At 36.6% G+C, this 15,428-nt stretch overlaps 1 protein-coding gene across 3 annotated transcripts in view; it reads left to right on the top strand.

Moving 5' to 3' along the window:
• Positions 1-15,428, top strand: part of LOC127441003 (low-density lipoprotein receptor-related protein 8-like) — a 180,676-nt gene that overhangs the window by 43,957 nt on the left and 121,291 nt on the right. For all 3 annotated transcript variants that reach the window (XM_051698114.1, XM_051698113.1, XM_051698112.1), the window contains exon 3: positions 3,062-3,184. In XM_051698114.1, the coding sequence (XP_051554074.1) occupies positions 3,062-3,184 (123 nt within the window). The remainder of the gene's footprint in view (positions 1-3,061; positions 3,185-15,428) is intronic.

Below are 15,428 nucleotides of genomic sequence, written 5' to 3'. Positions count from 1 at the left end.
AAAATATAAATTCAAGCCAGCAAAGTTTGGATTAAGGAACGATAGTTTTGGAGGAAAAGAGCCGAAAATACACCTTATCATCTCTGTATTAGCTGCTTTGAAGGCAGGTTTGTTTATATTCTTGAAGGGGCAGGGGTCAGTCATTTCACCGGAAGAGCAAGTCATGATATTTTGATTAAAGATTACTGGGTTAAAAAAAAAAATGATAAAATAGAAAATATGCATGGATGAATTGTTAAGACCAGTAAAATGCATTGATAAAATAAACAGGGTCAATTGTGATTTCATGCCAATGTTAATATATAATATATATTTATGTATTTTTATGTACAATTTACTGTTGTTAAATGTCACCATGATTGAGATCTTTATCATTTTTGTGCCTGATAAATTTGGTTCTGATTGCAGATTTGAACAAAATACAAATATTTTTTCCTTGAATAGCTTAGTGTAGTTAGCTACATTCTGTTTGTACTGTAGCTTGTAGTGTAACTACCTTTTTTAAAAGTGCAGCTTGACTGCTGTTTAGTTACTTGTTAGTTACTTCCCCAACTCTGATGATGTCGAATCTTTGCATGTTTGCAATAATTTTTTACATTAAGAGAAGTCTTCTACTCCTGAGCCATTACATAGCTACTGGGACTGATTGTGGTACTCACTTTATTTGATGAAACGCAAACGCAGTTTGGAACCAGGGGCGCCACTCCCACTTCCCACTTTTAGCTTACACCTCAACTGAACTTTGGCTGACATAAAAATATACACACTTCTGGCGCATGCATTAAAAGTAGTATAGCATGGGAAATTACTGAATAGAAGTGACTTCTAGCCACTCTGAGTCATTGCTTTGCTGTTCTTGATAGAAAATAATGATCAGTCTGATGTCTCAATCAAGAAGTCAACAGGTCAGGCTTCAGCAAACTTGAACAAGTGATGGGCGCTTAAGAAGTACATCTCTGTAAGCTTCTAAGTGCGCATCATACTGATCATGTGACTTCATCAGCAAGAATCACTAGTGACTAGTGTTACAAACCAATTCAGAGCTCCAAAATGCCTTAAGATAAATAGCATTCTCTCAAACAGTATCACACCTAACTCAAAGGAACACTAATCTCACCCAGGGTAACTAAAAAATAAACCCATGTCAACATAAAATGACATAATTAACATTAAAAGGAACTTAATCCACAAATGTAAATGCAGCGTAGTTCTAGCGGAAAGACAAGCAGCTGTACATCATCGCACCATTAGCTAGGTAACTCCTAGCCAATCACATGTAAGCCATTGCTTTATAAGTCTGCTCACAATCTAGCACATTGCCGTTTCAGTGTGCTAACACGGCAACCTCCACCACCCCACCACCACCAGTTGAGTCCCGTCCTGCACGGGAGTAGGCTCCTCGACCATGCCTCCTATCTCCGGCAGGATATGACGGTTCCGAGTACAACTTCTTTGGACCGCCAGACGAGGCTTATGCCAAAGAGAGACATTACATTTCTGTTTTAGATTTATCAAATAAATGTCATCTTAAATTTCACTCAAGTCTGCAAGTCTTCCTGATAGAACTATAACCCCTAATAACTTTTAAATGTTAATTAATAACACCCCCAAACAGTCCCCTAAACCTGCATGGATATACAGTACCTTATTTATTATGCAATGACAACAGCCAATAGCAAGTCCTCAAGCATAACAACAACAGATGTTAAAGTATATTCCTGGTAAGGACTATAATTCAATGTAGTTTTAGCATCTGGTATTCATTTAAATAGGTAAACATGCCATTTTGGCCTTTGCACCAAGAAAAGTGAAACAATGCAGACGTCTGATCGATCCATCTAATCACTGATCTACAAAAATGAATGAAAGTGGATGAGGTCGTGCTGGCTTGCTGTCACTGCCATTCTGTGTTGTTTGTAGACATGTGTTGAACCATAAGGTGATGTTCCATTATACACAAGTCCAGATGTTTATGTAAGTAGATATAACTGGTATTATATGACTTATATGATAGTTGTAGAATGACCGTATACTGTTTGCACAATGTTATCAAGAAAAACTGTTTGTTTGTACAATGTTATCAAGCATATCAGTTCAAATAACAATGTTTTAAAACCTTATGTGGGTTTCATGTTATTCTTCTATCAAGAGGGTAATTTGACTTAATTCAAAGTAAGACAAGATTGATATCGAAGATCAGTCATAAAGTCAGCAGCATTAGACAAAGTAGGATAATGAACAAATATTGCTTTATATCCTATTATTGGGGATGAGGAAATAACTTTATCATTTACCTCGAATGCAATATTAAATGCTGCTTTAAAAAGGTATAAAACACAGGGCATATTGTGCTTGTGTAATGTTGTTGAATGCAGATACAAACAATAAAAAGACTGTCAAATGATTTAATAAATACATAAAAAGAGGGACCTATACACAAAACACGCTGTTGAACCAATACAGTGTTCCAGAAGTATCCGAAACCGAAGACAGCTGCCTCATCAAAGTTATGCGTGAACTGTGAATGTAATGACAAGTGTATAGCCAGTCTCTCACTGTGCCGGTGGTGCGGAAACAGATTTGAATCTCTTTAGTTAGATTACGTCATGTTGATAAATAACTAGTCAGTCACTGATTTTGACAATCTTGGAAGCTGGGCTGGTATAAATTGGCCATATTATTTTTATTTATTTTATAATTTGGCCATATTGACTGTGGAATGTTGTTGTGATGACGTCACAACCAGCCCAGTTTGCTTCCAACCCACTTCAGAACTCATTCCAGTGCCGGTATTTGGAACCAAAAGTAGAATGTGAAAAGAGACAAGCAGGGGGAGAGAACTGAACTTTGGTTCAAACCAATCTACTCTGAAAAGGTTAAAAAAGTACTTTAAAAATTTGATAAAATAGGCAGCTGCTTATTGCAGCACAGTGTTTTATGAGTACAGAATCCTTAATGGGTACAAAGTTCTAATTGCAATATTCTTATAGAATATACATAGTCATTGATGTTTACTGTTTACCCGGTACATAAATATAACTCTCTCTTTCTCCATTTGCAGTGAAGAAGACATGTGCGCCCTCAGAGTTTGCATGTGCGAACGGTCAGTGTGTTCCTGGGCGCTGGCAGTGTGATGGAGAACCAGAGTGTCCAGATGGATCGGATGAGGCAGACAACACCTGCAGTAAGTCACTTTAACTCATTACAGCCATGTTATCAAAAGCTTACCAGTATTATGTTTTTTTTTGTTTTGTTTTTTTGATAACCATTTATGTATTACTCACCATCATGTTGTTTCAAACCTGTTTGACTTTCGTCAAAAGGAGAAATTTAGCAGAATCCTCAATGTGCTCTCTTCCATACAATGAAAGTGAAAGGTAGGAACACTGCTGAGCTCCATAAATGACAAAAAGCCCCATAAAAGTTGTCTATTCGACTTTTGTACTTCATTTCAAGTCTTCTGATGCCATATGAAAGCTTTTTACGAGAAACAGACCTAAAGTTGCTCTGCCATAGCTCTCAAATCTTATCAGCACTTGCACCTCAGACATATTTTGCCAGGTGTGATGTCAATAAGCGCATTTACATGCACACCAATATGCTAATAACTACCAAAAATCACCTTATCCAAAAAATCCTGCGTTTAACAGGTTTGAAATCATCAAAACGTAAATAGACATGTGCACAGCAGTTGTGCAGATTGGATAAGCCGGTAAGAACACCAGTAAAGGTGTTCACATGCAATGCAAAATCGAAGTAATGGGCAAAAATCTACCAGTGTGAAGGAAAACCATTTAAGGTGTTAACAGTACCTTATTTTTGGGGGTTATTGAGCATAATCAATGTTAAAATGTCCATGTAAAAGCGCTTATTAACAGAATATAATGCATGTTTTATATGGACTGCGTTTATGGTGCTTTTTTACCGTTTTGGATCTTGACAGCCTATGGTCATTATGTTTTTGTTGAATGAAAAAGAAATGTGAATATTCTTCAAAATCTCCTTTTGAGTTTCAGAAAGAAAACCATAAATGTTTGGAATGACTTGAGGGCAAGTAAATGAAGACAGACTTTTTCATTTTTGGGACAACTTTTCCTTCAACCCTTAGTCTTGCCCTTTAAACTACTGTATGTTTAATTGTCTATTTAAGATCTTCATTTTAAAAGCACTGCTATAGACTGCACTTGAAGCTTGATTTGCTTCTTTATTGAAACTCAGTCACTGATTGGCCACCCAGTGTGTTTGTTGTGCAGTAACAGGCTGGTGTTTGTCTGATTGTGACGACGAGGAGGGCATGGCCGGGCCGTGAGGGTGCACGGCCGGCGCTGAATCAGATGATCAACGGGAGAGCGAGATAAAGGGGGGCCGGAGACGCCAGTTCGAGAGAGAGAGAGAGACGCACGTGGCTGCGCTGCATGTGTGTGTTTGTTTTATGTTGAGTTTTACCATTAAACTTTACGTTGACTGTTGCCCAACCTTTAACTGTTACACTGATCTTTGGTCTGGTTTATTCAGTCTTCTTTGCGGGAAAATCAAATGTCACATGTTGTTGTAGTATTCCAAGTATTCATAAAGGTATAGTTCACAGTGCTCACAGTCATGTATGCTTGATGTACTCTTTAGTTTGTGCCTGTAATCTAAACTTCAGATCAGGCATCTACAGTATGTGAGAATTTAAGAGCCACATACTGTACACTTCTCTTTCTAAATACATTTATGACTTGCTGTATGGACTTCAGAAGGAGAAATTCATGAAGGCAGCTCATATTGCAATTTAATTATATTTTCACATTATGATCTTGCATGTGCACTTTTCTCATGAATGATTCAGTCAGCGTTCTCAGCCAGTTCATGTCTGGATGTTCAAGGGGAAATAATTATGGAGAGACATCTACAAAATGGGCTGTTTATGCTAGATATTACTTTAAGCATAAATGAGACAATGACAAAATTTTTCCCCAACATAGAAATGTAACCAATATTCTACAGTACCAGCTGGTAAAATAGAGAAATTTTTTTTTCTTATTTATTTTTTTTATAAAGAATTAATTCCTTTGCAATTTTTGCACTGCTGGATTCTTTTGTATCATTATATTGTGTGTCCATATTGCACTTTTAGCACGTAAGAATTTGTAGAAAAGACATCTAATTTTAAAAGATACTATAATGTGGATAGTTCTGACAATAAATTCTGATTGGATGAGCTGTGTATATATATTGCAATAACAACAACCGCAAAAATATTCTACTCTGGTTTTGTTAAACAAGCACCATTTAAGCACAAGGAACTACTTTCTTGGTAAATTACATATATCACTTACAGTTAAAAGGGCTGTCCGACTCGTGGTTCTCTGCCATTCTTTTAAATCCAACGTTTTAAACGTGGCGTCACCTCAGCTTCCAAGGGATTATGGGATCGTAAAGTGTCCAGTGGATCTGCATTTCATAATCTTGACAGAAATAGTACGTCATCTGGGTATTTCTCGCTTACTCTTTTATCAATACTGACAATTTCGACATACTAATCCATTGGCATAATGTTTTTAGCTTACGATGTGAAAGGGAAATATGGCTATTCAGACGCAGCTTTTGTTTATACTGTGTTCTTGTCTCGTCTTGTCAGAATTACTGTAATTGCAAGATGGCAACTTTGAGATTCTACTAGCAGCTACATGGACTCAGAACACAGTCTGTAACTGCTAAAATTTGAACTACTGCCCCCAGTGGCCAAAGCTGGAAGTGTTGCTGAATGTATGTGCACGTGTGATCTCCAGTTTCTGGGTGAAATGTCCACAGAGGGGCACCAAAAGCAAGTTGTAATGCGAGTTGGTAATTGTAAATTATGTAGTAGTCAACAGGAATGCATATTTTCTTAACTTTACCCCCTAACCCCTACCCCCTTAAAATGTAAGTGACTGATTATACTGTATGTGAAAGCAATGTGTGAATCAGTGATTATGTGTGAATGGCTATTGCTATTGGTCAACAATTCAGAGTCGCACATCAAAGTTTACCAAACTTGAACCCCACATGAAATTTGCAAAGGGAAAATTTTACTGCGCAAGGGTGACCGAGCCTTAAAGGGACAGTTCACCCAAATATTAAAATTCTCTCATTATTTACTCACCTTCATGATATCCCAGGTGTGTATGACTTTTTCTTCACCAGAACACATTTGAAGAAAAAAATAAAATATCTCAGCTCAGTAGGTCCTTAAAATGCATGAATGGTGATCCGATTTATGAAGCTCCAAAAATCACAGACAGTCAGCATAAATTAGATCTTCTAAAGAGGCACAATCACTTTTGGTGTGAAAAAGATATAAACTCTAAATCATGCTTCTGGTCAGAAGTGGTACGCAGTGTGAAGTAATCGCATTGGCATTTGAAGCACATGAGAACGGATGCACGCGAGTCACAGCTGGATGAGCAGCGCTGTTTACAAGTTAGAAGGAGGAAAGCTGTACAGGAGCTGTGTTGGTTTTGGTTTAGATCTGTTTTTATCTGCTTATTTTCTCACAATGCTGCATTTGTGTGCTTATCCTGGATGTCTTAACTGAGAGGAGAACATGAGATTACATCCGTATCATGGCACCACGTGATCTCCACCCTCTTGTGAAGCTTACCGGAAGCAATGATTTAGAGTTAAAAAAAGTACTTAAATATTTATATTTTTCGCACCAAAAATGATTGTATCACTTTAGAAGACGTTAATGTGTCCTATCGGTGCCGTTTATGCTGACTGTCTGTGATTTTTGGAGCTTCAAAGGTCTGTTCACTATCTTCTTGCATTTTAAGGACCTACTGAGCTGTGATATTTTTTTATTTTTCTTCAAATGTGTTCTGGTGAAGAAAGACAGTCATACACACCTGGGATATCATGAGGGTGAGTAAATAATGAGAGAATTTAAATTTTTGGTTGAACTATCACTTTAAGACTTTAAGACTTAGGTATTGCTTTATTACCTTGTTCAACCTCCACAGTATTCCACTTGTTTAAATAATTTCAGTTGAGTGTGGGTGCTCAGTACATCCGGTTAAGCTTTACTTAATCAAAACATACTTCAGAAGTATTAAAAATGAGTTTAGCCCATCAGGGCTCTTAGCTGTTTTGATAAGTGAAAAAATAGATTCTGATTGCCATTGATTTAATGTAGCCATTATGTGTATTTTATCACTGGCATAACACAAATGTGGCCGTTTCCATGACTACAGTAGACCAGCTCTGATCAGATCCGTAGGTGAAGAGCACAGCTGCGGACTAACAAATGTCATTTTAGATTGACTACATCTCAAAATATACAGTCTCCCTGAGGTATTTCTGATTTTTTGGCTCCATCTCTGCATTAACTTCAGCAGGAAGAGAGACATCATGGCAATTTATATTAGTTCTGCATGTGCTTGTTTGAGTGCAGATATTCTGTTACCATGCCATTTATTTTTAACTAATTCATGACAAAATTCAGATATGTGTGGACACCTTTCATCTGTATTATTCATTGCATGTGTAGGCTGCTTTGAAAAAGAAGTTAGTGTGCTAATGGGATTTTTGTAATCTTAAGAAGAATCTTTAACAGAAATGTCAGACAAAAGAGTGTCCTGATGCATTTAAATGGAATGTATACTCAAGGGGCAATTCAGCAATGCTCCAGCTGTTCTAATGAATTCACAAAGTAAGGCTGTTTCTTGCCGTAAAACCATTAGTTGATGTGTGAGATATAAGAACCAGTTAGGCATGCTGTTTATTTGTAAACCTGTTTGTTTGCATAAATGGTTGTTACTTGGACTGAGTAATAACCCATGGCCAGTCCCCTTCACATGCTTAAAGGGATAGTTCAACCAAAAATTACAATTCTTTCATCATTTACTCACCCTCATGCCATCCCAAATGTGTATGACTTTCTATCTTCAGCAGAACACAAGCAAAGATTTTTAGTAGAATATCTCAGCTCTGTAGGTCCATAGAGTGCAAGTGAATGGTAATCAGACCTTTGTAGCTCCAAAAATCACAGACAGTTGTAGTAATATTGATCAATTTCTCACCCAAAGCAATCGTATCACTTTAGAAGACATTAATTTAACCATCGGTCATATGGATTACTTTCACTATGACTGTCTGTGCTTTTTGGAGCCTTAAAAGTTCTGATCACCATTCACTTGCTTTATATGGACCTACAGAGCTGAGATATTCTTCATCTTCAATCTTCATTTGTGTTCTGCAAAAGAAAGAAAGTCATACACATCTGGGATGGCATGAGGGTGAGTAATCGATAAAAGAATTATAATGTTTTGGTGAATTATTCCTTTATGTGAGCTATGTTTTTTATATATATGTATTATTACCATGCTATATATTAAGTGTTACCATGTGTTTTACTTTTCCAGCATATTTATGTGCAATGTACAGTACATGATAAAAAGTGGTATCCTGCAATTGTTACCTTTAGGAGCTATTTGTATCTAATCTAACTCTTAAAATTAGCTTTATTGGTGTAACTTAATGTGCTCAGGATGATTCAGAGATGATTCAGGAATATTCTGGGTTCAATACAAAATTAAGCTTAATTGAGAGCATTTGTGGCATAATAGGGCTTTTCACACTGCGCTTAACCCCGGGTTTATCTTCATTCTAAACTCTGCTTTTAACCCCGGGTAAAGCAACTTTTCACACTTGTAATTTTGAAAGGGGGTTACCACTGCTTTTCACCCTGGGTTATGAAACACTGCTCCGGAGCAGGGTTAGCACTGCATTTATGTTGCAGTGCCAAAGGTATATAGTGTGAAACGATGCAGTGTTTGAATGTTAAAGAAAGTTGTTGCCTTGCCTCCACAGAATTATTAATTCCTTTTCTAAGTTCTCAGGATACAGAGTAAATTGGTCTAAATCCGAAGCTTTGGCTCTGACAGCATACTGTCCAGTAACGGCTTTTCAGCTGGGCACCTTCCAGTGGCCCAAACAGGGCATTAAGTATTTGGGCATTTTATTCCCAGCAAATTTGTCTGATTTAGTTGGAGTTAATTATGACCTCTTAATAAAAAGGTTTTCAAGCGATGTGGGCAGGTGGGCTTCATTACATTTATCTATGATTGGGAAGGTTAATGTTATTAAAATGAATTGTTCAACTACCTGTTACAATCTCTCCCTGTAGATGTCCCCCTCTCTTATTTCAAGCAATTTGATAGCATAGCGAAGTCCTTCATTTGGAATGGTAAACATCCCAGATTACATTTTAATAAGTTACATAGTCCGATTGACAAAGGTGGGCTAGGCCTACCCAAGATTTTGTTTTATTATTATGCATTCGGTCTCAGACATTTGGCTCATTGGTCGCTTCCACCTGAGAGAGCTCCTCCCTGGTTTTGTATTGAACAGGAAGTTCTTGCCCTTATTTTGCCATTGCAAAGCCTTTCTATTAAACTAACTGGAGAAGTTACACCCCGTTATCTCGCATTTGCACTCTGTATGGAAAAAGTGCAAAGAGTGTTTAATTTGGACATTTATTTAAATGTTGCTTCGAGCATACAGCTGAACCCTAAATTATGTATAAATAAGTCCCCTTTCTGCTGGTCAGAGTGGATTGTGAGGGGGGTTACTACACTCGGTGACCTATATGAGAGTGGAGTGTTGAGATCTTTTGAAAATTTGGTTCAACATTTTGGGATACCCAGATCTCAGTTCTATAAGTATTTACAGCTACGCCACCTGCTCTGTATTGTTTTTGGGAGTAGCACACACCCCCCTAAAGCGGCAGACATTCTGGGAGAGGTGATTACTGATTTTGGAAATGGTTATGAGGCATCAGTGTATTTATTACTCCCTGCTAATTCAGAGTCTGGGGGACGGAGCTTCAACTTCTATTAAGAGATTATGGGAGAAAGATTTAAACTTGGTATTGGATGAGGGAGTGTGGGCTGGGATTCTAAAAAACGTCAAATCTGTATCTAGAGGTGCAAGGGTTCACCTCATGCAATTTAAGATTTTACATAGATTCTATTGGACCCACTCTAGATTGTATAGGCTTGGTCTTAAAGACACACCCACCTGCTGGCAATGCCAGTCAGAAGATAGAGACACAAATCATGTTTTTGGGGGACACAGTATTCTGTGTTTTTGTGGCATATTTCAGAAGATGAAAGACAAACAGAGCTGATTTGTTTGGCGACATTTCAAAGAAGAGCAGAGCAGGGTAAAGTATGAACAGTGTGAAACATGAAACAGGATAACCAGGATTACGTTTACCTGGGGTAACCATAAACCGGGGTTAATGATTTCAAGTGTGAAAAACCCTAATGTTGATTACCACAAAAGATTTCGACTCTTCCCTCCTTTTCTTAAAAAAACAAAACAAAAAGCATGGTTACAGTGAGGCATTTAAAATGTAAAGTAAATGGGGCCAATTCTTGGAGCATTTAAAGTCAGAAATGTGAAGCTTATAATTTTATAAAAGTAATTTTTATTTTACAAGTTGTTGCACACAATGGTATAAAATTAAATAAAATCTACTTAACTTTATGACTTAATATTGATTGAGTAAATTTAACTTAAACATTTTAGAAAAACAGTGACTTACAAACAAATATGATACATGGTACTTAAATAAACTTGTTTTATTTTTCAAACACGTTTAATCATGTACCATATGACATATAGAAGCCTTCCACAGTGAAGCTTAATGCATGCTCTGTAATCAATGAGACAACACTACCTTGCATTACTGGTAAAAAAAACTGGATTTAAAGCTGCGACAGACCTCAACACTTGGTTCACAAAACACGATGACAGTGACACTCAACAGATTATTATTTTTTTGATCACGAACGAGTAATTTTGAGTAGAAAATGTCTTCAAACTGCACAAAACATGAAATTACCTCTCGTAACAACAAAATTAACAATATAAATTGTGTAAATAAACTTGTGAAACCATGCAAGCTCATTATTTATTCATGCCCAGTGCATGCTGGGAACACCAGTTTGAAAAGTTAAGTAAAAAAAAATGTTTTATTAACCAGTGAAATTTACTCAAATTAGCAACTAAATTTGACAAGGTTTTCTACTTAAGGATTGACTCATGATGACACATTGTAAAGATAACAAACGATCATAAATAGTATTTACCTACAAGCTAGAGCATTAATTTTTTACATTTGAATGAATAATTTACTTAATATTTTTAAGTTCACACTTAAACTACATTATTTAATGTAGAATGTACTTAATCATTTCTGCTATATTTACTTTATTTAATTTGTAAAATTTGTTAAGTTGTTTAAATCATAGATTTTATGGTCGCTTTAGGTTTTACGGCATTACGTCATGGCAATGAAGTTGTAAAGTTGGACATAACTTTACACAGAAAAGGTAAGCGATTTTTATTTAACTGCTTTTAAATGGAAAACACAGTCAAACCTTCTTTCAAAGGAAAAGTATTACTGGCTGAGAATGTGTGTGATCCCTACAGTCAAAATACAGCACAACCAGGACTTTGCTGCCCCACTTTATGGAACTGACTGCCATATGCCATCTAATATGTTTAGTAAATCACTGTTAGTCTTGCACATGCCATCTTTTCCTTGAGTATCCCTCTGTAATATTACCCAGTAATGATCATAGGATTATTACTGGTTGAGGGATCTGTCTATGGAGTTAACTGTACAGCCAGTGGAAACTAAAACAGTGCTTAAATGATGTATTTGTATCTGTTCCGTCTTATTAATTAGGCCCAACTTGTAGATATGACCTAGTTTGTTCATCAGTAATAATGTGTAGTTAACAGTAACAACCAACAAACTAGCTTGCTACTAATGCTTCGTAATTGTAAAATAGTTGATCCAAAAATAAAAATTCTGTCAATATTTTCTCATCTTTGTGTCGTTCTAAAACCATATGCTGATTATTTGAGGAACAATATCTATTCAAAAATCTATTTATATCTTAATCTATTTAGAAAAGTAATACTGTAACCTTTATTTACTTTTTTTTTTTTTTTTTAAGTATTGGGTTTTTGGGGGCTACTTAATTATGTTCCATTTTTTAGTCAAACAGATAGTACTACTGCAAACTCAAGCCACTGTTTGAGCCATAGTTGCTATGTTGGGTCGTTCAAACAAACCTGTTGCAATTCTGTTTTGTGCAGGTAGTGACAGAAATAACACACTGCAGCACCCCTGACACTAGACAGGCTTGAAATCTGTTTCCACATGCTGACCTCGCACACTGAAAAAAATTATTTTGGGGTGAAGTAAATATAGCAGAAAAGATATTGTACTTTTTACTTGAATAAGTTAGTTCAAGCTTGAACTAACAAATATTAAGCAAATACATCTGTACTCGCCTCATTGAGCTATTTGAAGTGTATAGCGTGTCTTAAAAGTCTTAAAAGTGAATAGCATGTAAAAGTGCATAGGTTTTATATACTTACAAAACCTGTGTGCAAAAACTTGCAAAAGAAAAATGAAGTAAGTCTTACATGCTGTTTTTTACAGTGCAACAGCTGAAATGATTTGAAAATTGATTTCAATTGGGGATCAGTTGAATGTGTTTAGAGACTAACTGCAGTATTTGACTCTGCTTATTTCAGTGAAGTGGAATTAAGAAGCTCTTCATCAAATAGCCATCAGCAAAACCACATGTGTCCCCTGAGTTCAGCACAACCTTGCACTCTCTAACCTCAAACTTCTCTGAATACAGCTCAAGTGTGATGTCACATGGGGATGGAGGAAGGTCCCGTTAGTCTTCTGGCCTAGCTGTCTCTTGCTCCAATCACACTCTTTCTCTTGGTCTCTCTCTCTTTCACATTCTCCTTCCCCCCCCCCACACACACACTTTTTACACTGACAAAGTAGTGACTTGCAATTTGTTATCTCAAGGATCTATTTTTACTTGATCTAACCCATAAAATGTACTTTTCCTGGTGTAACCTAATTTGTCAAGTACATTTTGTCAGTTTAAATAAGAAGATAGCGAAGATCAGAAATTGTGTGCTTTAACAATATGTATTTTAAAGCGTGATAAAAAAAAAAAAGAAGAAGAAATAAAAAAAGAAAACACTATATTGTCCCTTTCGGCTTTCCGTAGGTTTATGTTTTATATCATTGATTCGTCTGGTGCTTTAAGTGGATTTAGAAGACGGCTGGCTGTAAATAGGCACAAATAGGTACATAAGAGGAAGAAAATAGTTGCTGGATTTGCAAAAGTTTGTGAAGTTTATTGTATCGTGTCTTAATAAAAGAGTTTTGCAAAAAAATGCAATTCTCCTTGCTCATGACTTGAAGTTTGCAGATTCCTTGAGCTCATCTGTAGGCCTATATTAGTCTTTGTTTTCAGGGTTATATATCTAAATATGTTACTTACTGCACCTGGATGGACCAACTCAACACAGTTTCCAATATCTTAACTTTATATATTTTTAATAAAATATTAAAATATAATATGTTTTAGTATCAACTTGATACCAAAGCACTGGTACTTCTGACATCACTACAAGATTATAAAAACATTCAGGACTTTACAGAAAACATCTGTGTCTTAAGCCCCGGTAGCCCAGCTCTAGTGCCGTTCATGCTGCCTACCTAGAAGGCATTTTAAGACAACATTAGGCTCGCTCTCGATGCAAAGGCTCTTCCAAAAGGTAGGCAGCAAAATCACGCACTTTTTAATAAAATGTGCTTTATGTGGAAATATCTAAATGAAAAGGTTTTATTCGAGTCAAAAATGCTTGACTTAATCAACCTGACAAATTAGGTTTCACCGACAAAAGTCATTTCTTTCGGTTAGATAAAGTAGAAATAGATTCTTGAGCTAAAAATGGCAGGTTACCAAAGCTCAGTGAAAAGTAAATACATCATTCAATACTGAAAAGTATTTAAATTTAATCGAAAATGGACTATTTTATCCATTATTTGTGTGTGCTATGTATTTTGATGCTTATCATTAGCTGTACTATACTATATGATGCACGATACACTGTGCACTTACAGAATACACAATGCAATCTAAAATGTCATGTTTGAATATTCAAAGTGTAGTGTTTTCCCAAATAGGACACTAATGTTTTGTTGTTGTTGTAGTTGTTTTACTACATGGAAGCATTCACCATTTAACAGCTGACGGAAGTAACATTTCAAGTGCGTGTGATGTGTTGCTGTTAGCTGTAGTGCGTTAGCTATACTCTGTTCAACACTTGTCTCTCAAATAATGAACATATTATCACAGCGTAGGGTGATGGTAAAACATTCAACTCACATTTGTAAGGTGCTGTCTCCACTGAAGTTTCACTAGTTGCCACATTTTCCATTATTTACAATTGTTTTGTCAGACCAGCAATGCAGCAAGGTAACTCCGCCCCCTTCTGCTATTTACGGCAAGCCATGAGCACTGAGTGCATGAACTGCAACATTCCACACTCCATTTAGACAACTGAAGAAGTGCATCATCCGCGTACACATAGTACACTTCTTTTTCAGTGTAAACATACTATTTGCACTACTTACGCTACAAAATGAAGTAGAATAGTGTAGAAGTGTGCGGTTTGGGACGCACCAAGAGAATCGCGTGATTAACTTAGCAACATGCTAATGTCCATTTCTGTTGGAATTAATGAAGAGCCGAGTCTCCCGTGGTCTTCATGTGAGGAGTGCTTTTTGTGGGTGGGGTGGCCAGCATTGCTGCCAATGTAGATCAGTCACTTATCAGGTTCCATTTCAGTTGGATGCTGCCTTAGAAGACAGCTGCCTATGTAGGGAGTAGGTAGCAAGGCAGCTCACTAGGTTTTGGAACAGAACTCATGTCAAACTATCAGCATCTCCTGATTCAATGTATACTGTTGATGTTTTAAGGATGAGTTTATACTACTGGGAGAGTATGAGTCTCTAAAACATCAAGCGTTTTCAATTTTAACTCTAAAACAGACACGAGTGGAAAATGATAAGCAAAAAATCATCTCATGTCACTTTTTATATCATTTGGACTTAAGTAACAGATATCCAAAGGAATTTTTGATATATTTGATATATTTTGGATTTTATGAGTTGTATTTCCCAGTATACGTTGCCTCATTGCCCTACATATCATACATGTGTGTGTGGGCAGGATTAAGTGGTTTAGGAGGACTTTTAGGTTACAAAATGGTAATTACAAGGGTATTATGCTATAAATGTGGTTTATGAGGACATTTCTAGTGTTCCCATAATTCAAATCGCTTAAAAAACATACTAAACATTGTTATTTTGAAAATGTAAAAATGCAGAAAGTTTTTTGTGAGGGTTAGGTTTAGGGGTAGGGTTAGGGGATAGAAGCTATAGTTCCCCTTCTGTCACTCACTTGACGTTGTGTCGATGTAGTGACACTAGGGGTCGCTCTTGAGAGCCCTGAACACCTCAGATCTTTGAGAAAAGGCCAATGAGAATTTGCATGCCACTCCCTCGGACA

This window comes from Myxocyprinus asiaticus, chromosome 5 (genome assembly GCF_019703515.2).
Source record: "Myxocyprinus asiaticus isolate MX2 ecotype Aquarium Trade chromosome 5, UBuf_Myxa_2, whole genome shotgun sequence".
Classification (NCBI taxonomy): domain Eukaryota; kingdom Metazoa; phylum Chordata; class Actinopteri; order Cypriniformes; family Catostomidae; genus Myxocyprinus; species Myxocyprinus asiaticus.
The sequence above is the reverse complement of the archived record's forward strand: the minus strand, read 5'-3'. Positions and strand labels throughout refer to the sequence as shown.